The sequence below is a fragment of the Physella acuta genome, unplaced genomic scaffold (assembly GCF_028476545.2).
Source record: "Physella acuta isolate Inbredline_101_S28 unplaced genomic scaffold, ASM2847654v3 ptg001457l, whole genome shotgun sequence".
Lineage (NCBI taxonomy): Eukaryota > Metazoa > Mollusca > Gastropoda > Physidae > Physella > Physella acuta.
In genome coordinates, this window is record NW_026732972.1 from 123687 (window position 1) to 145876 (window position 22190).

At 34.2% G+C, this 22190-nt stretch overlaps 2 protein-coding genes across 6 annotated transcripts; one reads left to right on the forward strand and one right to left on the reverse strand.

Moving 5' to 3' along the window:
- Positions 1-1234: 1234 nt before the first annotated feature.
- On the reverse strand, positions 1235-4303 carry LOC131928046 (peptidyl-prolyl cis-trans isomerase NIMA-interacting 4). Its single transcript, XM_059283947.1, has 3 exons — positions 4062-4303; positions 1599-1718; positions 1235-1476 (listed from the first exon to the last, which is right to left on the reverse strand). Exons 1-3 carry the CDS (start codon positions 4170-4172, stop codon positions 1318-1320), a joined length of 390 nt encoding a protein of 129 aa, XP_059139930.1. The 5' UTR covers positions 4173-4303; the 3' UTR covers positions 1235-1317.
- A 72-nt stretch (positions 4304-4375) lies between these two features.
- Positions 4376-21671, forward strand: LOC131928044 (PAX-interacting protein 1). 5 transcript variants are annotated; one of them, XM_059283943.1, is made up of 8 exons: positions 4641-4696; positions 11365-11437; positions 12429-12673; positions 13155-13274; positions 13436-13609; positions 13758-13847; positions 15043-15102; positions 16281-21671. In XM_059283943.1, exons 3-8 carry the CDS (start codon positions 12431-12433, stop codon positions 18636-18638), a joined length of 3045 nt encoding a protein of 1014 aa, XP_059139926.1. In that variant the 5' UTR covers positions 4641-4696; positions 11365-11437; positions 12429-12430; the 3' UTR covers positions 18639-21671. The 5 variants fall into 5 exon arrangements, with proteins under 5 accessions (XP_059139928.1, XP_059139927.1, XP_059139929.1 ...); XM_059283945.1 differs by lacking the exons at positions 4641-4696; positions 12429-12673 and adding an exon at positions 4376-4528; XM_059283944.1 differs by lacking the exon at positions 12429-12673 and having other exon boundaries at positions 4437-4696.
- Positions 21672-22190: the final 519 nt, after the last annotated feature.

Below are 22190 nucleotides of genomic sequence, written 5' to 3' on the forward strand. Positions count from 1 at the left end.
TAAAGACATGCCTGGAAGAAACTGGCCCCCGAACTGAAATTAGATAGTTAATGCTGCCCTCTGGCTGAAAAGTTTGGAGACCCCTGCTCTAGATCAGTGTTTATTAACCTAAGTTCAGTCAAAACCCAGGGTTTGGAGAGGGAGTCCCATAGGTTTGGCAGCAGTCAAGAAAACAACTCATGATTAGCAATCTAATTTTGTCAGTGGGGCTGATGACCCAATGTTCTGTATTGTGCATCGGAGCAGGATGATATCATCATTTTTCTATATCGTGACATCTTTGACATAGGCCTATGTCACAAGTCAGAGGTAACTATGTAGGTAGGTGCTTGTTGAAAGTGTAGCTCCCTTTAGGGCATCAAGGAGAGATGAACAGTTTTAAAATGTATACATATATGTATACATATAGTAGCCCAGTAGTCAACTAGTGACTGACATGATGTATCTTTCTCAATGTTTTATCCTTTCATACAATGTTGAGCAAAAACAAAGGGGTCAGACAAATATGTAGGCCTACAATAAAGTATGAAGAGACTTAATGGGAGTCAGTATCCTAACTGCATAATTTGCAATACAACAAAGCACACTTCCTTCAGCTGCATGGAGATGGTAAGTATTAGAACACAACCCTCAACTGTGAAGCTGTCTATTGCTGAACTGGTGTCTGAAAGGTAACAGAAGTCATGCAGATGTCTTCATCATTCTTAATTTTTAGTTGGAAGGGATCGAGCCTTATCTGCCAGAGGGTTTGAATTCGAGCTTTTGCCAACTCGATCATGTCTCCAACACATTGTCCAACCAAGAACAAACTACAAGGCAGCAGTATTTGGATTTTGGGGTTGTCTCTCCTAGAAGAGTGGCTGTCCCCAGCTAACGAACCTCATCTGCCCAAGGGTTCGAACTTGAGACTTTTCAGTTTAGCAACCATGAGCTTTACCGACTCGACCACACAGACTCCTGATATACTGTAAATATTAAGTTTTTGTGTGGAAATCATGTTTTAAATGCTTTTGTTCTTTGAACACAGCGATAATGCAGTTTATTTTGTGCTGAGTTTGGTGAATGTGCATATTAAGCTGGTGGGGTTCTGTACCTCCAAAAAGGTCAGATCTACTGCACTAGATGGTTTGTTGATTTTATTTGAAATGCTTGCACTAAATACAAATAAAACTGCTAATATGCTAAGAAGGTAGGTACTTAAAAATGTCTCGGAAAAACTAAAGATAAAAAGCAATTTAATTTTAACATTTTATTATTTGGAGAAAATAATTATGTACAATTACAACTTTTAAAATACCAACATTTTAACAATTTCTGCTATTTTTTTCCTTCGACCATTATAATATGATAACCAAACTTTGTTTTCACTGGAGGATCTGTATAGTGTGGTTTGTCTGTGGTACTGTTGGGAAGGGCAAATGCTGCATCTTGAAAAGGTCCTACCATGCTGCCTCTAGTCATCCAACCCAAGTCTCCCTGTCAAGTAGAGGGGGGAAAAAAATCTGTAACACCAGTATTACTGACATTAACAGTTCTCTGTAAACCCAAAAATGCTAAAACAAAAATGGGTAGGCCTAATAGAAAATATTATTAGTCACCCCTTGTCTAGCTTTATCTTCACTGTACTGTGCTGCAACTTCATTAAACTTCATACCAGCCTTAAGCTTCTCTAAAGCTTCCAAAGCCTTTGATTGCTTCTCACAGAGTATATGACGAACCTGAAAATCAGTATTAATTTATGTTATTTTTCATAATTTAGTACATAAATAGTACATAAATGTTAGCAGATAAGTAATACTACTACTACTATTATGCGCCCCCCCCCCCAGAAAAATATTCAATTATAAATAAAATATCGGATAATAGTAACAGTAAAATGTCCGGGGAAAATCATGGTTAAGACTTAGTACATTGGCAATTTTATTTATTTTAGGATGCCTAATATGCTAGATTTTAACTAGGAATACTCTTTATCCAATAGACTACTACTAGATCAACTAGACTAAATAAACTTCTCTAAAGTCATTTAAATAATTGTGCATAGTATTTTATAATTTTAGTAGGCCTAATGGGGGTCAGCATGGTCAAGTTGGTAAAGCTCATGGTTGCTAAACCGAAAAGTCTCAAGTTCGAACCCTCTGGCAGATGAAGCTCGTTAGCTGGGGACAGCCACTCTTCTAGGAGAGACAACTCCAAAATAAAAAAAACTGCTGCCAAAAAGAAAAAGCTGAAATCAGAGTCAATGGCCTCAATGGCGCATAACCAGTTGACTTGTATACTTAATTGTGTTGGAGGAAATCCTTCCAACACTAAAATTAAGAACAAAGAAGAAGAAGAGTAGGCCTAATTACTAAATCTGCTATATGGTGCTAGGGCCTTGCCATGGCTGCTCGTTTACCCTAAAGTCCCCCCAGGGCTGTACCAGCGGCAGTGTAAATTCCTGACGACAGGCTCAACCAAGCTGGCAAGATCTGCCAGGGTAGGGGTCAGATGAATCTAGCACCTGGTCCTATTGGTCAGGGTTTGAACATATGGTCAGTAACCTTAGATTGTAAAAAGACAACTCGCTACAGAAACACAGAGAGAAATCTGTGTCTTGAACACACTAGTAAAACATGTTTTACTCTTCGGAGATGAGACATGGAGAATAACTGCCACAAATAAGTAGAAAATACAATTTATAAACTCATGCCTCAGAAATATCCTTCAAATACGCGTGCCTAACACCATCAGAAATGAGCTAATATGACAATGTACAAACCAACTGCCAGCAGAAGAATATATCCAGAGAAAATGGAGATATATTGACCACACACTCAGGAAGCTTTATCCTGCATAACAAAACAGGCCTTCAGGAAAAGAGGCCAACCAAGAAAGACCTGGAGATGTGACCTGGAAGAAGACACCAAAAAGAACACGGAGATGTCTGAATAAAATCTTGTCAGTGGCCCTATGTCCTAGATTATGAATATATTAATCAAATCTGATGATTGAGGATTCCAGTATTGGATATTAGGCTTCGAAAGATAGGTGTGTTAGTAGTATTGTAATTTCGTCTAGTTTTATGGTTAGAAATTAAGGTTAGGCATATGGTAGGGCTAGGGTTGGTGTTAGTTCATCATCTTTTCCCTTTTGTGCCCAAGACACATGGGGCTGCTGCATCTGTCATACTTAGGAGAACTGCTCCCTTTTCACCGGTTTTAAAAGTTATATGGTTTTCACTTTTGGTTTCAGTGGAGGGTTCTCTTTTTATGAAATAAGTTGCTAGTCTTATGTTCAACCCCCAACCTGGAAAACCAGGATGCTAGCTTTGGTTTGACCCCTATCCCCTAAAGGAGTTTATACTCCCACTGGTATAGTTCTAGGGGTTATTGGGATATAGATCTACATGCTACCAGGCCACGACAAGACTCTAGCACCGGACGACTATTGGATTATAAGAAATCCACAGACTACACTAATAAGAAATTAAAAAATTCTCGTCCATAGGCCTATTTTGGCAGCGTGGCCTAAGCGGTAGAGTGCAAGGCTGCTAACCCAAAAGTGTCGAGTTCAAATCAGGGTCCAAGTCAGTAGTGCTGACCACACCTTCCCTTCATAATATATGCCGAGGTCAAGAAACATGAACTCTACTTAATCTACCCAATGGATCGTTAGGTCTAAAGTGGATTCGGATGATTATTTATAGATACCGGTGTCCGACAATAGACTCTTCCATAAAATAGGTGTGTTGGGTTGTTAGTAGTATATAGATAATAGATCTAGACCTATATCTAATAAATAGTAGTATTGTAATCTCGACAAATTTTATGATTACAAATTTTAGGCATATGGTAGGACCAGGGTTGGTGTGTTAGGGTTAGCATTGACATTAGCCAGCCATGTGTGTAAAGTGTATTTATTATTTATAATTTTAGTTAACTACCAGTTACCAGTAACCTAACACTGCTATGTGCTAACTAACACCCCTTTTTTAAAGAAGATTCCATTATCAGACATCTGTATAAATATCCTCCCGAGGGTTCTTTACTTTTACTTATTTCATTTTTTGTTTTTCACACCTTCACAGCCGTGCCTCCTTTGGAAGTTTTGCTTTCACCCTCTGCTCCCGAATCAGCACCTTTACTTTTGCCTCCTTTTGCGCCACCACCTCCTTTCGGTTTGGGTGGCATGATTGTAAATGTGTTACTTTGTGTAGATCTATTATAAGGCCCTCACAAGATAAATAGATTTCTAGATCTAGGCTAGCCTAGTAGTAATACTGTCAAGTGATCTTAGACTTAGTGTTCTCTACAACGATGTCGTTATAGATTTCTAGATCTAGAGATTTAGATTCTAGATCTATTTAGAACATTAGATCTAAACTAGGCTAGGCCTAGGGCTTAGACAACTTGTAGGAATAAACCGGAAATATTCAGACTCCATACCATTAGATAATTACCGCTATGTTTGTAAAAGCCTTACATTGATTGGTTTATTTTCTGGAATAAACCAATCATATACGCTGTAACAGGACGCCTACGTATAGGTAAATCAAAGATGGCGCTTTTGTGCCGTTAACCCTTTGTTAAATTTGGTTTAAAATGTATCAAAATAAAAGGTTAATTGCAGTCAATAAATTAGATTTCATTTGCAACAATAACTCAGAAACCCATTATGGACAGTGGAGATCAATATGGACCGAAATTACCCCCAGGTAAAAAGATTGTGTGAATAAGTGTTATGGGTCAAGAAAGCGTCGCCGCAGTTGGTGTGCTGACTGACAGCTTCTCTTAGTCGTCTTAGTCTACTTTTAATTTCTGGTTTATTATTTTCTATTGCGATACGATAGAAAAATCGGACCTCTTCTGCATTAGGTATTCTCCCTGAATTTCTTATGGTTTAAACGCTTTAGATCTTGGGTGTGGGGAAATTGCGAGACGCGAAAAGCGAAATGGCGAGGCGGGAAAATGCGAGAAGGTAATGCGAGACACACCTGCGGAATTAAGGGTAAATAGCGAGACACTTTTTGCGAAAAAAGTTTTTTCCTTTTTTTTCCATCTTTATTTATTTACATTTTTTTTGTTTTAAAATAAACAAGCATTTAGCCATACCCTTTAACACGAGTGTTGTATATCTAGATATCTAGATCTATCTATTTAAAAATCCTAACATCGTTGCTGTGCTACTGTCATCGCCCGCTCTTGTTAGCGAGAGGAAAATCCCGTCTCAGTCGGCATTAATTTAAAAATCTAGCCCGCTCATGTTTATACAAACGTGAGCTGTGTCATTGTGAATTGGTATAATCTTGTCAGCAGGAGAGATATTTTGCAACATCTATTTATGGATTTTTGTACTTGCAAAAAGTGTAAAAGTATAAACAATTCTAAAAAGTGCAATTTATTTTTTTATTAAGTAATTTTAATTACAAACAAAATTTAAAAACAAAATCTTCTGAAACAGTCCTCAAACACGCCTAGTGACACCACTTTCACACATAGTACACCCAACCCAGTTCATTAGACTCCCATTTATACATTTTTCTTTTGCTACTTCTTCCAATCCACATTCACAACATTTCACATTCTCATCACAGTTGACCTCCTCGTTCATCCCACAAACAACACTGGCACCCATGTTCTCATCATCATCATCCGCACGCTCAACGTCTGTTTTCCGTTTTTTATAATTTGTATTTTTTCTCATTTCTGTTATTTTGGCAATGTCTTGCTCATTGTTGTCACCAGCAGTTGAGTTTTTTTAAAACATCGATATTTTCCCAAAATCTTGTCTAATTTCGGTCAAAATAGAGTATTTTAATCAATTCCTATTACAATGTATTAAAACAGTTTTCTAAAACGCAAAAAAACGTCTAAAATTCTTTTTCTAACTTTGCTTTTTTATAGTGTGACTTCACATCTAACCCCCCCCCCTCCTCCCCCTCATCACACATCGTCATAAAATTACAGACCCCCCCCCTACGAGTGTGACGTCATTTATGGAAGACCCCAAATAACACCACCACCAAAACCAAAAAAAAATTCATAAAAAACGTTTTAATAACAAGCTTTTATGTAATGATGCACTAAAAAGTAGAAAATAAATTATAGACTACTATTTAAATAACTATAAAGAAAAGCGTGGGTCACTTTAGTATCTATTGGATACCTTTACTAATGTTAAGGAAGACACCCACGCTTTTCTTTATAGTTATTTAAATAGTAGTCTATAATTTATTTTCTACTTTTTAGTGCATCATTACATAAAAGCTTGTTATTAAAACGTTTTTTATGAATTTTTTTTCAGTACTTTACATGTTTTATCTACAATAGAGTTACATGACTAAAAACCATTGCGCGCCTACTGAATATCACGTTCAGTAGGCGCGCAATGGTTTTTGAACGCAGCCATTACGTGGTCGTGATGGCGCAGCTATTGATGACGCGTGTGGTGTGGTTGGCTAGACATGCCTACTAATTCGGTCCAAATTTTAATTAATTCATAAAAAATCAATTAGGCATCCAATTAAGTCAAATTTAGTTTCAGATTGCATTGTCTTCATGTCTTGACCCACGTGCCAACTGTGAATCGTGTCGGTCAAGTAGAACTGTCCGAATTTTCACTCCTGCGTTTCCGTCAAGACAGACTTACGACAGACAGAGGAAGTGAGTTAAATAAAAGCTTGTAAAAAATCAGATAAGTTCAACTTGGTTTTAAAAATATTTGAAGTAGGCCCATAGCTTACGATATAGCACGAGCAACTGATAATATCGGTGACGTCACTTTATTTTGTTGTATCCAAATGATGTAGGCATTTCCTTGTGCTTAGATTTATATGGTAAAAAAAAGCTAGAAAAAAATCGTAGCCGGCGGCTATAATACAAAATTTCTATGCAACAATAGAAAATATGTTTGCGGCGGCAGCGGGTCCGGGCACGGCGATCTTCAAAGACGGTAATTCAGGCGGCCTCGGCGTTCCACACAAAAGACAGAAGTTGATCTATCGTCGGCGGTATTTCCGTCGGTTTCGAACAAGGTGGTATTCTAAGTCGACACAAAAGATGGGGGGAGTTGACAAATCATCAGTATGTCTAGCGACGGAAAAATCGGAAGTTTTAACAATGTAAACGAAACGTCTTTGAAATCTGGACCAAATACCACTGAAAATCGGGTGCGGTAAATTTTTCGCAGAAATCTTCGCATTTCAACACCACCCAGCGTAAGTATCGGCTTGTGGTAAAATGCGAGACAAAAAAGTCACGTGACCGACCGTTTTCGCGCCCTTCTCGCATTTTCCCGCCTCGCCATTTCGCTTTTCGCGTCTCGCAGTTTCCCCACACCCTTAGATCTTGGCCTTATCAAAATAAAAGCTTCCATCGAAACCCTATCGGACAGATCAGTGAGTGTCAGTGCAGTGAATAAATTCATTAAATTGATAAAGTCATATTATTAAAGTGTCATAAAGGGAGAGCAATATCTAGAATCTAGGATTCTCCGGATCTAAATCTAGATGTAGACTTAGTAAGAAAGATAGATAGGGTATCTAGTATCTACTACTATCTAGATTCTAGTTAGAGGCTAATATAATTTAATATATAGATTCTACTATAGATTCTATCTAGAATCTAGATTCTCCACAAGACTACCAGATAGATCTAGATTCTAGATCTAGATTCTATATTGAATATTGTGTAATCTAGCTAGATCTCTAGATGAGTTCAAGATAGGGGTAGGGCGGTAGGCATAATAACTGAAAATAGTTTGTGGGCTAACTAAAGAGGAATGGAAAAATAATGGTATGAAAGTTGGCTTTTCAGAAACGGATACTAGATTCTAGATCTAGACTATTTAACCCTGCTACCCACTACCGTTCATTAATATAAAAAAAGGCTGATGCTAGCCGAATAAAAGATACGCATGCGCAATGGAGATAAACTACGACTTGCCATGGTGGCGATTGTTTCAATGGTACTGCGCCTGCGTGTGTTTACAACCGCAGAACCCTAACCCTAAGCCCTAATCCTAGCCCTTACCTTAGCCCTAATCCTATTCCTAACCCAAATCCTAGCCCAAACCCTAACCTTAGCCATAGGTCACTGTGCATGTGCAGAACTATCTTTTGTCGACTAAGTGGTTGGGGAGAAAAATCTTTTTCCGAGTAGTCACTTTTGTAAAAAAAAATATAATAGGCCCTATAGCTTTTCAGAAAATTGCGTTTATTTTGGGCTCTTTTTGGCAAGACTAGGTCTAGATTAAACTACATTTAAGATCTGCATTTTTGCTAACAAAAAGCATCAATTTTTTTGCTTCTGATGTACGGTGCTGAACAATTGTGGAAATTTTTTCTCTAATGCTTATGGTGAAGCTTGTATTGAATAATTCCATATTTTTATAAACCAAAGATAAAAAGCCAATAAATTTAATTCAGAATAGAACTGAAGTTTAACCACCACCTAAACCGAATACTAATCCATGTTTTTTGTCTATCTAGCAGATCTTGATCCTAAATGAAGGCAATTTTTTAAAAAACAATCTTTTATGCCTTTTTTTTACTTTCTCGTATATACGTAGTATAGAGAAAGTATTGTAATCGTGCAAAAAAAAAAATAGAGATTTTTACAAATCTCGACGTTTTACACCTCACTGATACGGAAAAACATAATTTTGCAATCTTGTCCGTATGTCTGTGTGTGTCTGTGTGTAAACACGATAACTTGAGTACCGTTACAGCTAGGTTGATGAAATTTCATATATAAGTATTATATCAAAATCGTAGATCCGTATCAACTTTTGAGCGATTTCCGACAACCGTAAGTGGTACTTTTTCTACTTTGAATTTTTCAAAAGCCTATAACTTGAGTACTATTTCAGATAGATAAATGAAATTTCACATGTAAGTAAAAGATCTAATTCTCTACCTTCTGTTAAATTTTGAGTAATTTCCGTTGACCGGAAGTAGTAATTTACGCTACTTCCGATTTCTCAAAAAACTAATGTAAATTTTTAAAGTACTAATAATATTGCGCACTATTATGCACATTTTGTTTCGGCGTTTGTTTGGTGCGCAATGTTTTTTTCTATGAGATTCTATTCTATTTTTAAAAGTTTAAGTAATTAAAAATCATGTCTACATTCCAAGTTATATAAGAATATTCAAGAAAGTTTAGGGGAGATCACTCCCGGTTTATTTTTTTTGTATTGGGTTAAAATTTGTACTCCCCAATATGTCACTTTTTATCCGCAGGGTTATAGCCTAATTTTTTAAATTTCTATGAAAGCTTGTTATTAATCGGGAGTGAGGACAGCATTTAAACTTTTAAATTTTATCTTGCATTTTAAAAACAAAGGCATCTTTTAGACTCTGGTAAAACTAATTCATTCAGTATCTCTAAAAATATGGCTAACAATGAGAACATAGCTATTTATAGTAGGCAAGCCTGCCTCTGTTTCCATATTACTAGTCAGGGTTGCAATACTTTTGTTTTATAACTTGGCAATGCTGACAACTTCTGTTGTTACTATTTCTAATTTTTTTAAAATGTTTTATATTTAGGCCTATTAATATTATACTTAGCTAGGCCTATATAATGAAATTAATTTTAACAAAAAGGTTTATTATTAAACCCATCTGAGACTTTTATATTATAGTGGCGTTTATTTCCTGCTGGTATATTATGTTTCTGAATAGTAATTTTTATATATAACTTAAAACTTGTAGCTATAACCTAATTAAGTTAATAACAAAATTATAATACTATAAAAAATCTACCTAACCCATGAATAAATTTATATTTTGCATTGTGAATCAACACATTTATATTTCAGTTGTATACAAGGCACATTTATGTAAATCAGCGACACCCTTTTAATGATCACTATTTGGTTTGAAAAATGTAGTCAGCCTTGACTTTCTTATATGGTGTTTATTGGGTTAGGCATTAGGTTTATAAAAATATAACTATTGTCATTTGTAGTTCTTGCAGTCATGCTGTACAGAACACCTACTTAAAGAGTTATTCTATGCATAATGAGTTAATGTATAACTGGGTTGGTATACCATATATTCCTAATATAAAAGGCACTCATTATTTTTAGATAACATTTTCAGAGGCTATTAGATCTACTATTATAGCTCTTTTCTAGTATGCAAGTACAATTATTTCCCACTACCACAAGATTTACTTATGTCTAACCTAATAGTACCCTCTTCCCTTAGCTGTACAGCTATCACAACAAGTGGTCTAGATAGTACTAGTAGAAAATAAGTATTTAAAGATAAAACAACAGTGACAGTAGTGAACCATTATATTTTATAATACATTATTTATAATAGGCTGTTGCATGTTATTTTAAACTTCATTATTATTTAAGAAGGTTTAAACAATAACATCTACATTTGTTTACCTTTAATTTGATACAAGTTGTTGTGACCCAATTAACCATAAAGTTAGTGAAATTTTCTCCAAGGTTAGGACATTTTTTTTATGATTGAAATTATTACAGAGAAGCATAAACTTTTTTATTATAAAGCAAACTTTTAGCATCTCATACAAAAAAATGTATCACGCAATGAGGCGTTAGTTCTTACTTTATCGTCAGCTCCTTTATGCACAACATATTGAACGAATAAACTGCATATGGAAAGTGAATGACTAACACTAATCATTAATTGTTATATTCAGCATTGTTATAAAATTTGCTAAATAAAACTAATTAAAGAATATATTTTTAAATGACCATGAAACTTTGTAAAGGAAGTAGAACAAAGCTTGATCTTAACTACATACATTTTTACCAAGGCACAGTTAATTTTAGAAATGTAGGTCAAGCAACACACTCATTTCATAACACCAATTATTTATTGTTTAATTAGTAGTTTAAAAAAATAATTGGTTATGGGGAGGGAAGGAAATAAATCATGGGATGTTCATCACCACTTGAATTTTACAAAAAAGTACTTTCAGAAAATGTTGTGACAGTCCTTTAGTATAAATACAATTATTATTTTGTTGCTTTTGCTGGTTTTGCTCTAGTTTTAGGGTACTTTTAGGTTAGCTTCCTCTTGATGGTGATAACCCTAGTAGCTTATTATGTTAAATTTGAAGTTTAAAAAAAAACCAAACCTTTTGAGGGTATTTATTAAGCAAAATTAAGTATATAAAGTTGTGGAACAATTATTTTGTAAAATTAGAAATCAGCAACAATATTGGATGTAATAAACTTCAGCTGGTGCTCATGTTAAATTTTGGGTTAATGCATCGGAACATTAGTTGTATGAAATATTATTTTAATGTAAAACCTAAAACTTTTGATGGATTTTAACAATGTTGTTGCATCTGCTGAATTTAACTCGGTGTATTAAAAATAATCATTATTTTCTACAAGCTACTAGCGATACCACTTGTTATGATTACCGTACAGCTAAATGAAAAGTATCCAAGCTACTAAGGGTCGGCAGGTGAGTGATCCACTTTTATAAATCAAAATAATTGTGCTTCTGTGAACATGGTGGGGTGGGTGTCCAGCATAGTCTGACTTTCAGGAGGGCCGATATATTCACTTAAGACATGTATTAGTTAGCAAAAATATATTATTTGTTAGCAGTGTTTATTCATTGTGAGTAGCTTTTTTCATAGAATTAGAATTGTTCATCGTTTGGAAATGGAACTTTTTTTTAATGTAATGATTTTTTGTTTTTGATTATTTTCTTGAACTATATGTAATACTGCATGTACTTTATTAATTTTTTTATACATTTTGTTTTTTACTTTTACTATACCTTAATAATAATTAGGTAGGTCACTAGTAACATTAGATACAATATGTATATATTCACGCAGATAATTTTCTTTAAAATGGCCATATTTAGAAATTTAATTTGTACCTTTTTACACTATAAAAAGTAGATCTTTCTTGACATTTGATTTCTGTCGCTAAAAAGCTACCCATGTTTTGTTTAAACTGGTGACTCAGTTTATACGCATATATACATATATTGTTTATGCCCAAATAATATTTGTGTAATATAATTTTTGCATGTGTGAGGCCCAGTGTAGTTTTTAGCTAAACACCTATTCAATTACCATTTTTAATGGGGAGTAAAGAAATTGACTATATTTTGAGATGGATATCCAAGTCTCTTCAATTACTGTTTGTTCTATCCAAATGAAATTTAACAGTTGGAAAAAGAAGATCAGACCTCTTTTGATGTTTTCAGAAACAAAAATAGCAGACACAAACATCCAGTGAGAATTCAACTTATGTTCCAGTCGTCGTTGTTCTTTGTACATACCTTATTTTGTTTTATAATGGTTGTGGCATGCTGTTATAGTATATGAAGCTTTGCAGAGTAGATGAGACCTTGCTCAAAGCCAGTTGATTATGTGCATTGGTTGAATCTTTAGAAAGAATACATGAGAAATATTTACAGATTGACTTTTTACCATTAGGTATGGTTGTAACAACTAGAACAACGCGAAAAAGCAGTGCTCAGAGCTCTTCTAAGAAAAAGAGCAGGGTTCTGGGTCCTAGCCGTCCACCTGGTATGCAGAAGTCTTCTGACAGTGAAGATTTAAGTGATGAAGGCCAGCTCACTGTGAAAATGGAGTCTGGGATGTCGCCAGAATATTCTATTCAAGAAGATGATGAGGATGATGATGAAGAAGAGGATGAAGATGATGAGGGAGACAACCAGGTCTTACCATTATTACATTAATTTCTAAGGTTTAAATAGCTTTGGTACCTTGTACTTGAAAAGTAGCTACCTTGATATGTTAAGTTGTAGAAAACATTGCATAATTGTTTTAACTTGATTATGCAGTTAATGAAATATTACTGCTGTTCCTATGGCCATTTTACTTTTTTTAATTAAATAGAACATTTTTTTAATCAAGAATTAGTAAAGACTGGTAATCAATGTCATATAATAAGTACCTTTTATTTTCTTGTTTTTCTACATAAGTATACATTTCATGATTATTTTCTAACCTTACGTATTTTTAAAATGTTATTGTAAGTTTTTGTTTTTTTTGCTTTTCATGCAATAAAATATAAATACATCATATAACTCTTTAACATAACTGATAACATTTGAATTAGACTGATTGCTTTCTTATTCCTTTTATTAACAGATTTATGGACTTTAGTAAGAAAATGTTGTAAATATTTTTTCCCAGGCTGGTGACATTGTAGGCCCTATGCCATCAGAAATGAGTCAGGAGGGAGAGGATGTGGTTCAAGCAGCCCAGGAGTTTGAAAGGCGGTCTAAAAGAATGAAAGAGGAACTAACTGTGAAGGTAGGTAGAACATCATTGTATAAGACATATACAATTACTTGTTTCTGGAATATAGTTGTTACTGATGCTAAGCCATATTTGTATTGTAGTTTGGCTTTTTCATTATCCAATGAATAAGTATTTTAAAACAAAAATAAATATTTTAAAAAAACTTTTTGTAGGCTGAAGCTGAAGAAGGTCCAAGTAAGCGTGAAGAATGGATGACAGAATTGCCACCTGAAATGGGGAAGAATTATGGTCTTCAGAGTAGAACATTTTCTAAAGGTGGAGGGTCACAAGATGGTAATAAAGATAGATCTAGTTGGACTGACACACCTATGATAAAAAAAGAAAAGGTAGGACTTATTGCTTAACTTAAGATATCATTTTTACTTAAAATCTCTAGCATAAAAAATTGAATAATTAAATGTTTGTTTTTGAGCAAGTTAAGTTGCTTTATTTGAAAGTTTGCTTGAATCTATTGATTTCTCTTACTTTTTAAAGGAGGGTAAAGGCAAAAAGCGCAAAAGAGATGAAGATAAGGCAGCCTTGGCTCGGGATGAGCAAATGCAGCAGCAGGTTGATGACTACAATGTAAGTTTGCTCTTGAAATTGTTTTTTTTTTTTTCTTGAATGGTGTTTTGACTTGCTGTTGTGTTTTTTCAAAGTACATTTCATTTCTTTTGTGCACTGACAAATAAAAATAGTCTTGATTTGATTTTAAAAGCATGAGTAAATAAATACCAAACTGAGTGTTTTAAAATATGATTGTATGTACGTAACAAAAAAGAATTATCTTTTAGAATCTTTTTAAGTAAAGCAACAGTAATTATTTTCTAATTCATTTAGCATAGCCTCACTAAGTGTCATGATTTAATTTACTTGTTCCATTATTCAAAGAGTCATTATTTTTAAAAATTAATAAGTCTTAAATGTTGTTATTAGTTTTTAAAATATATTTATTTTCAAAACTTACTAAATACTGTCTGTGAAAATTTAATAAGTGGTATTTTGGTAGTTTTTATTTTTTCAAATTTTATTCGTTTGTTTTTCTGTCCGTTACAAACTTCTATTTCTCCCTTATATCATTTGTCTCTTTACTTGAAATTATATCATAATTAAACTGTTTATATTTGATATATTTATAGCTTAGTATAAAATATCCAGTGATATATCAGTTATGTTCCTCACTGTTATAAACCGCCAAAGCTAAAAGTTTTGAAATTAAATTTCCAAGAGCATTGTGATTTAAAATTTTATAACCTTCAAGAACATTTATGTTGTGAATTATAGTAGTATGAACCTTCTATTTTATTTTAACCAAGAAACATTTAAAATGCAAAATTTAACGACTGACTAAACTGCAGTTTACTGAGTGGTTAGGGATGTTAAAAATTAAATGCTACAAAACTTATGGGCCATGGAAAGTCAGGATAGTTTAATTGTAACTTTTAGAGCTGAGCTCTTTTATTTATATCTAGCTTAATAGTGTATTCAAATCGTGCTGCTGATACTTTAGATTTGGTCAGTCATTTGTTTTTTAATTATGAACAAACTGAAGAAACATGAAGTATTTGTGATATAATTAAAATCATTAATTTGTAAGTAAATACAAATCAATTATCAAAAGAAAACCATTATTGCTAGAGACATATGCTTGACGAATAAAGTGCATTTAGTTAGGTTTGTTATTGACTACTTCAGAGCTTAAAAGCAGATACTCATGGTTTTCAGTTTTTGTTCTTAGCTAACTAAATGTTGTTTAAAGTTGGATGTCATTTGATTTCAGAAATCTAAACGTCCAGAGTCTCTTATGGACATGCACACAAAAAAACAAAAGAAAAAGAAGGTTAGTATCCTGACACTATTATAAATAAAAATTTGAATACATTTAAAAAATCTTGTCATTACTAGCGGTCGTGGGAAAGGTAGAATACTGTTTAAACCCTTGTTAGACATGAAATAAAAGTTTTTTTTTTTTTTTTTTTTTTTTTTGCAAAAGTGCAAATTAACCTGCATGATTGCATTGGTTTTCTTACAAATACTGTGCCTTGTGGTGCAAAAGTAATAACAGCTAGTCTCTTTCTCTCTGTTACAATATTCAGTTGAAAACAAAATGGCTTTTACCTATATTGATTCCAAACTTTGCTAGTAAAGTAAAACTATTTTAGTTTTAAAATAATACAAATATTTCAGTATACAGGCTGTCCCTGGCCTTACAATGTTGCTGTATAACCAAAGGTGTTTTTGCTTATAAAAGATACTGTAATAAATTGTATACTTTTGCCTAAAAAATTTAAGTTCTAAAATACAGTATTTCTAACCACACATTATCTTAATTACCATTTTTGTTTAGAGAAACCTTCCCTTGTCTTTCAATTTGATTCTTTTGTACATTTCTTTGTGTCAGTGGTGCTTATTTGTGGTGTTGCTTTTGTATGTTGCTTTTTTTTCTTTTGTAATTTCTAAGAACTTTTTTTTTATTTAGCGTAATCCTTTGCAGGAATTTCTTCATTGTTTCAATACATAATATTTTTAAGTAAAATAATGTTGCACTTAATTTGTTATATGTGACATTGATAGTTAGTTTAAGAGCAAAATAAATATATTTTAAACAAATGCACCATTGTTTTTTATTCATTGTTCTTAACAGACATGGAAGTATTAAATAGCTTAATTCCATATTTTAAAAGAAAATTAATGTTCTATATCTACATTTTATCCTGTTATATCATTTGGAGTTTGGTCCTTTTTTTTTGCGGCTGAAGTATCAATTTGTTTATCATTGATACTTAAGAACTATTTAAAGTAACTGGCAAACTGATGCTTAAGTTCTTTGATATATTCTCTATTTTGCGATGGTCAAACTATTTTGTGCTGATATGCCCTCAGGTGAGCTAGCAACATAAAAATGTTCTATTTTTTAAAATATGAAACAATGGTGCATTACATACAAAATTTAATAAAAAATTATTTTTTAGAAAATTTCATTCCATCTATATTAGCAGAATATTTTTTTCCCTTTAGAATTTGGCTGCTGCCACCAGTACACAAGCAGATTCTACACAGTCAGCGGCTCCTGCTACTACTACTGCTCCAGCCCCTGTTGCACAGCCAGGAGTAACAAATGGTCAAGCACCACAACAACAACAGCAGCAACAACAACAGCAACACATGCAGCAATATTTCCAGCTGTCAGATGAAATCCGAGAATCTTTGGACCTTTTAACAGAGCAGAAAAACAATGAATTTTACAGTAACGAGTTTAACAATGGAGAATATAATGAAGCGAAACCCCTAGCTGACCTGTTGATGAATCCCAATGTGGTTAGCTACAGCCAGGAAGGTGTGACCTTCTCCCAGGCCCAGCCAGCTCTGAGCAGTCAAATGATTGCCCAAGCATACAGTCATGCCCAGCAAATGTCATCTACCCCAGCCTACAGTCAGGTCATCTCAAGTACTAACTCTTACCAACAGAATATTCCAGCCCAGTTGGCAGGGAACATGAATGTGACCCTGGTAGCTTCAAATCAAGTCCAGGACAATTCTGCAAACCAGAACAATCAGCAGCAGACCCAGACCATTGATGTCAACGGTCAGCAGGTTCAAGCTCAGGTGGCCACTCAAGGTCAGATGACCACACAGCAGGTTCAGAACTATGCTGAAGCATATGCTGCGCAAGTGAGTGCCGAGTCTGCTGTTGTGCAGCAAGGTGGTCAAGTGGTTACCTTTTCACTGGCCGGTGGTCAGAACATGATCATTGCTTCACCCCACACTCAACAAGCGGGGCAGAACTATGTCATTCATTCCCATGGAGCTCATCATGGTCAGAATATTGTTATAGCTGCTCCAGGTCAGCAGACCATGTCTGGAAATTTCATTGTGAAAGCGGAAGGGGATGAGCTTGGACATAACATAGTCCTAACCCAGCAAAACCTACAGCAAGCTCTGGGACAGAATGTTGTGTTGACACAAGATGGGCAGCTGACAACGGGTGAGAGTGTCGTACTCACTACATCAGATGGCCAGCAGAGACAGATTCAAACAACCCGACAAATCCAGCCTGCACCACAGGCTCAGCAGCAGCATCTCCTAACTCAAGCCGGAATTCCAATCCAGACTAGCGGAGGGCACATGCCTCAGGTGTCGCTAGTTCTACCCCCTGTCCACTCATTATTTCCACAAATCCAGACATCCACTGCGAATGTTACGCCACAGGCATTCATTCAGTTGTGTGCCAAAATGGATAAGATGATTAATATGGTCAAAGATTCACAGGCTGTCTTATTTGAATTGAACAAGAGGGTAGAGAGGATTGAAACTCATTTATTTCCTCATCCTGTTTCCGTCGTTGCTAACGCAGCCAACAAGAATCTGAAAACCAAGCCAAAGCCCATCATCCCAGGCTCATCAACCACGACTGTCATGCCCAACACCACCAACACCAATGCTGCAGTCACTAAAGCAAGTCTGAAGGCTGCCTTGTCCAACTACCTCACCATCTCTGACTACACAGCAACGGACGAGCTCAAGCGCAGCGATTCCAACTCTGATCTTTTCATACCTGTTGGAACTGTTTCGATGGTTCAGGGGCAGGCCATGATGGAAGCGCCAAGCCCGAGCGACACACAAGAAACAGCATCCAGCACTGTTCAGGAGTTGCCTTCAGAGCAGGAGTTAATGCCTGTTGTGTTGGGTAATGCTAATGTTCCAACTTCAGATATTAATGTCCCTATAGTAGACAGCCAGAGCGGTATAGCCGTCACTGTATACGATGAAGGAAATGAGAACCAGAAGTTTGAACTTGGCCCTGGAAGTAGCAAGGAACCCAATGCCCGCTTTTCCAACACGTCGTCTAATCCTAAGACAGTCATTCTTGATCCTAGGTTTTGGGAGATTTTGGTTGAAGATTTCCAGAAAAACATGAGTTCAGATCAGATAATTTCTGCCATGTCATCAACACGGAAGCCTCTAGTCCGTAGCATTGGCACCTCTGAAATAAGCATCTGCTCAACAGTACTAAAAGAGGCAGAATCTGCATGTCAAGGGCGTAGAGAGCGCTTAGCGAAAGAACTTGTGTTTCGTATCTTTACACTGGGAGAGGTGTATGACCGCAATGTTTCAGGTGTTTTCTACATCAATGGTAAGAAAATGGAAAACAAAAATAAAGCTCTGGATCCAGCTAAGATGGCTGCTATTCACTATCTAGTAATGAAGTATCCACCAAGTGTAGTTGACAACCCTAGACTAGAGCGCCTAGTTTGGAAGAATTGTGTTGATAGAATCAATGATGCACTCAGAAGGATCTACAATTGGATCCATAAAATAGTGGATGTGAATAACATAATTGACAAGCTGCCTACAGACAGCATTATGATGCATTAATGACAAACAAAAGGAAGGAAAGAACCCTGGGGTGTGTAGACACTTTAAATAGCTGTGGCAAGAACAATAACTTGACTACAAACTGTGATTTATTAAACCCCCCTAGCTGTTGATTGTGGTGTAGGAATAGCAGTTCATTTTTGCTCCATTTTCTTTCTGCATAATGTTTCTACAAATACCTGAAGTAACAAAACCAAAAATGGTTGTTTCTAGAAACTGAAGTATTTCATGTTTGATTTACTAGCTTAATGCCCAGGAGAGTGACATATGAAGACTGGGCAGATGAATTTGACTTGACTAGATGAATTTATGTTTTGAGAAATTTTTACAAGCAAGCGATTCTCTCCTTTTACTGGAATAATTATGTTATTTCTGTCTTATTTATTGTGGTATTTGTTTGTCAAGCCAAGACTGTGGTGTTGATTGGTCTTTTTAAATGTATACCAATGTGATTTTTGTTAAATGTATTGGGATCATTTTAAAATAGGTGTAAATCATTTTGTTTTAACAAGATTGTGCATTGCTCGCTTATTTCTATAGTTTATTACCGAATAAGTTTTATATTGAACTATTGATGAAATAATTCTTAAAATGTTTAAATGTCTGGTTGTTTAATCAATATCATACTGTTTTTAATTCTTTAACTAAATCAAGAACTGCACTAAATTTCATTGCATTTTCTTTAGCCTCGTACAAAAAAAGGAAGAAAGTTTAATATTATATACTTAAAATTATTTTGAAATTTAACGATGACTGTATATAGCTTGTTAATTGGTAGTAACAAAACTGCATTTACCTGATTTACCTGTTGCTGTACCAAGTAAGAGACAAAAAAATTGTATATTTAAATTAATCTTTGTAAACTTACTTTTTTATCAGAAATTGTAGGCTGCTATAGTGATACATAATTATACGCAGGAGTTCTAAAGCTCATGTTATAATTTTGGTTTTAAAATTAGTTTCAAGTTTTAAAATGTGGCATTGTATTTATCATCTTTGGTAATTGTTGATCGGTAAAGGAATATTTTGTGCACAATTTTTATCATTTCATAATTTTCTTTTTTATCGGCATAATATGGGAATGATTCTTTTAAAACTAAGGTTATCAATTTTAAACATATCTTTTTTAATTTTCAAATATATTTAGAAATTACATTTCAAGTATTTTTTAGGCAAGTTATAGTCCAAATTGATTATTCTAGATCTTGTTAAATTGCCTTCATTCTAAATAAGCCTTTTGATTAAAAAAAATATCCTCTGGCCGTTCATATCCTTTTCTAGAACATGCTCTGAATATATAGTGACATGTTATTGTGTTGTTTTTATTGTAAATAGCTTTTATATTTATTGTGTTCAATTTGTAAATACAATCAGTTAGATTCTTATTGATGTAATTAATGTATTCATTCTGGATATAATTATTTTAAGCCATTAAATGTATGTGTTCCACAGTTAAGAGTTCCATCTCTTGAGATGACAATGATTTATATTGTTGGATACTTGGTAGCTTAGCATGTATAAAAGACATAGAACTGCTAGTGTTTCTTTTGTGTTGTGGTTATTTGGGGTGATACAACATAATTTGTGGTTAATGTAACAAATTATAAGGCAAATCAGCGTTTTAATCATCTGGGGTTTTTACATAAAAGCGGTAATATACCTTTATATATGATTTAATATTTTTTTTACTTGGAATTCCTAAACTGAACCTTCATGTTTAGTTTAATTATAAAGTGTTAACTGTTATAATCATACCTTTTTTTTTAATCTTGAAAAGACTTTTAACCATTATATCATTTTCTTCACCTGTTACTTATTAGTTTTAACAACTTTTTCTAGTAGCTTTGTTTAATAATTGTAAATCAAGTAAAAGGTCAGTGACCTTAGTGTTTTTATATGTACAATTTTTAGTGGTATGTATATCTATGATCAAAGTGGAATAATTATCTTTAAGTTTAGGGATGTTATCTGTAGCAATAAATCAGTGTACGCTGTTCTTACGAGGCTAGAAGTATTTTTTATCACAAATCTGGCATTTGGTTCTCCACTCTATTCTTTCCTAACCTTTTACATGTGTGGGCTTTTGTACAAAGTTTATGCTAGTGATATGTATAACTTGTGGATCTTAGCTTTTTATTTTTGTCTTTATATTTGGAGTCAATTGATTTGACTTTAAATTTTTTTAGATGTATACATTTATGAAGGAACCATTTTTAAAGCAGAAGCATCTGAATTTACTTGTAGTTTAAGCAAAGAACTTGTGAAAAGCTGTAACCTTATAATAATCACAACCAAATAAAAGACTTAACATCTGGCATAAATTCTTAAATTATAGACCCTTGGTTTTAATTTTTGATGAATGTAACAAGCATTTCATTACACAGGAACTTTCCATTTGCTCATGTTTTTTTGTAGTGTAACTAGAAAAACAAATTTAATCTATTTTTTAAAATACATATTTTCCTTGTTGGTTTGTGAAGTGATTGATTTTGAAACATTTGTATCAATTCCGTAAGGCCCTTCTCTATACATGTGTGCATATTGGTATTTAGCCTACAACTTGGTTCTTCTCTATACATTTATTTCAATGGTCCTTTTTTTATTTGCATGTGCATATATTTTTGTATTGTATCTACAATAGAAGGCTTATATCATAAAAACAAAGTAGGTCGCTGCTACCATTGTATTTTTTAACTACAATAATTGTTTTATATTTTATTTTTTTAAATTCAGGTATGATATTGTACATTAAATTGTGAACTTGGAGAATATATCTATACGTTGCCACTAGTATGTTGTCATACAACTCAGAGTCCTTTTTGTTGTTGTGGTCAATTTTTCTATCTCCGACATTGACAGTTTTTTTTGTGTGGGATGCCAACTCTTGTATCAACAATTCAACCAAGTGAGACATAGATTATTTTTCTTTCAAGTTTATTTATCCATCTTTATTTCAGATGTTGTTTGTGCAATTATTGTCAGAATTATGTTAACACAAATCAATAAAGTTGTCTTGAAATAAGGCAAATCATACTGGTGTTGTGGTCCTTCATTGGCTGCAGTCTAGAACAAACGCTAATCATAATGGTGTTGTGCTCCTATTATATCATACGATCAGGAGCAGTACAGAATATGTGCTGTAGTCTAAATAGTAGAACATTTTTATTGAGGATACCATTATAATTTCTTCTTAAAAAGCAAGCTGCTAATTCTTCACCTGTCCTCTAGTCCTAGTAGAAACTGGTTCCACTAATATCTTTTTCCTAAAAAGTTAGCAGTAGATGTAGATCTATATAATTTTTTTTTTCTTGTCCACTAAGCATTGATTTTTCAGTTTTTGCACAGGAATTTCAAAATGTTTATCAAAAGTATATTACAGTATGTTAAATATAAACATTTTTCCCCTCATATCTTGACAAAAGAAAGTCGGAACCAAAACCTGTACAACAGTAATGTTTTGTTTTCTTTTCTACACCCCCACCCCTTGATACGATGGGGTCAGCTTGACTTCCAATTAACCAATGGCAATTTATGGGACTACGAGTTCTCTCC

Coding starts and splice junctions, on each gene's coding strand:
- LOC131928046 (XM_059283947.1), bottom strand. CDS start 4,172: ATGCCACCCAAACCGAAAGGAGGTGGTGGCGCAAAAGGAGGCAAAAGT. Junction 1,719..4,061: donor AAGGAGGCACGGCTGTGAAG/GTGTGAAAAACA, acceptor ACTGATTTTCAG/GTTCGTCATATACTCTGTGA. Junction 1,477..1,598: donor AAGATAAAGCTAGACAAGGG/GTGACTAATAAT, acceptor TCTACTTGACAG/GGAGACTTGGGTTGGATGAC.
- LOC131928044 (XM_059283942.1), top strand. CDS start 4,657: ATGGACAGTGGAGATCAATATGGACCGAAATTACCCCCAG. Junction 12,674..13,154: donor ATGATGAGGGAGACAACCAG/GTCTTACCATTA, acceptor ATTTTTTCCCAG/GCTGGTGACATTGTAGGCCC. Junction 13,848..15,042: donor AGCAGGTTGATGACTACAAT/GTAAGTTTGCTC, acceptor ATTTGATTTCAG/AAATCTAAACGTCCAGAGTC.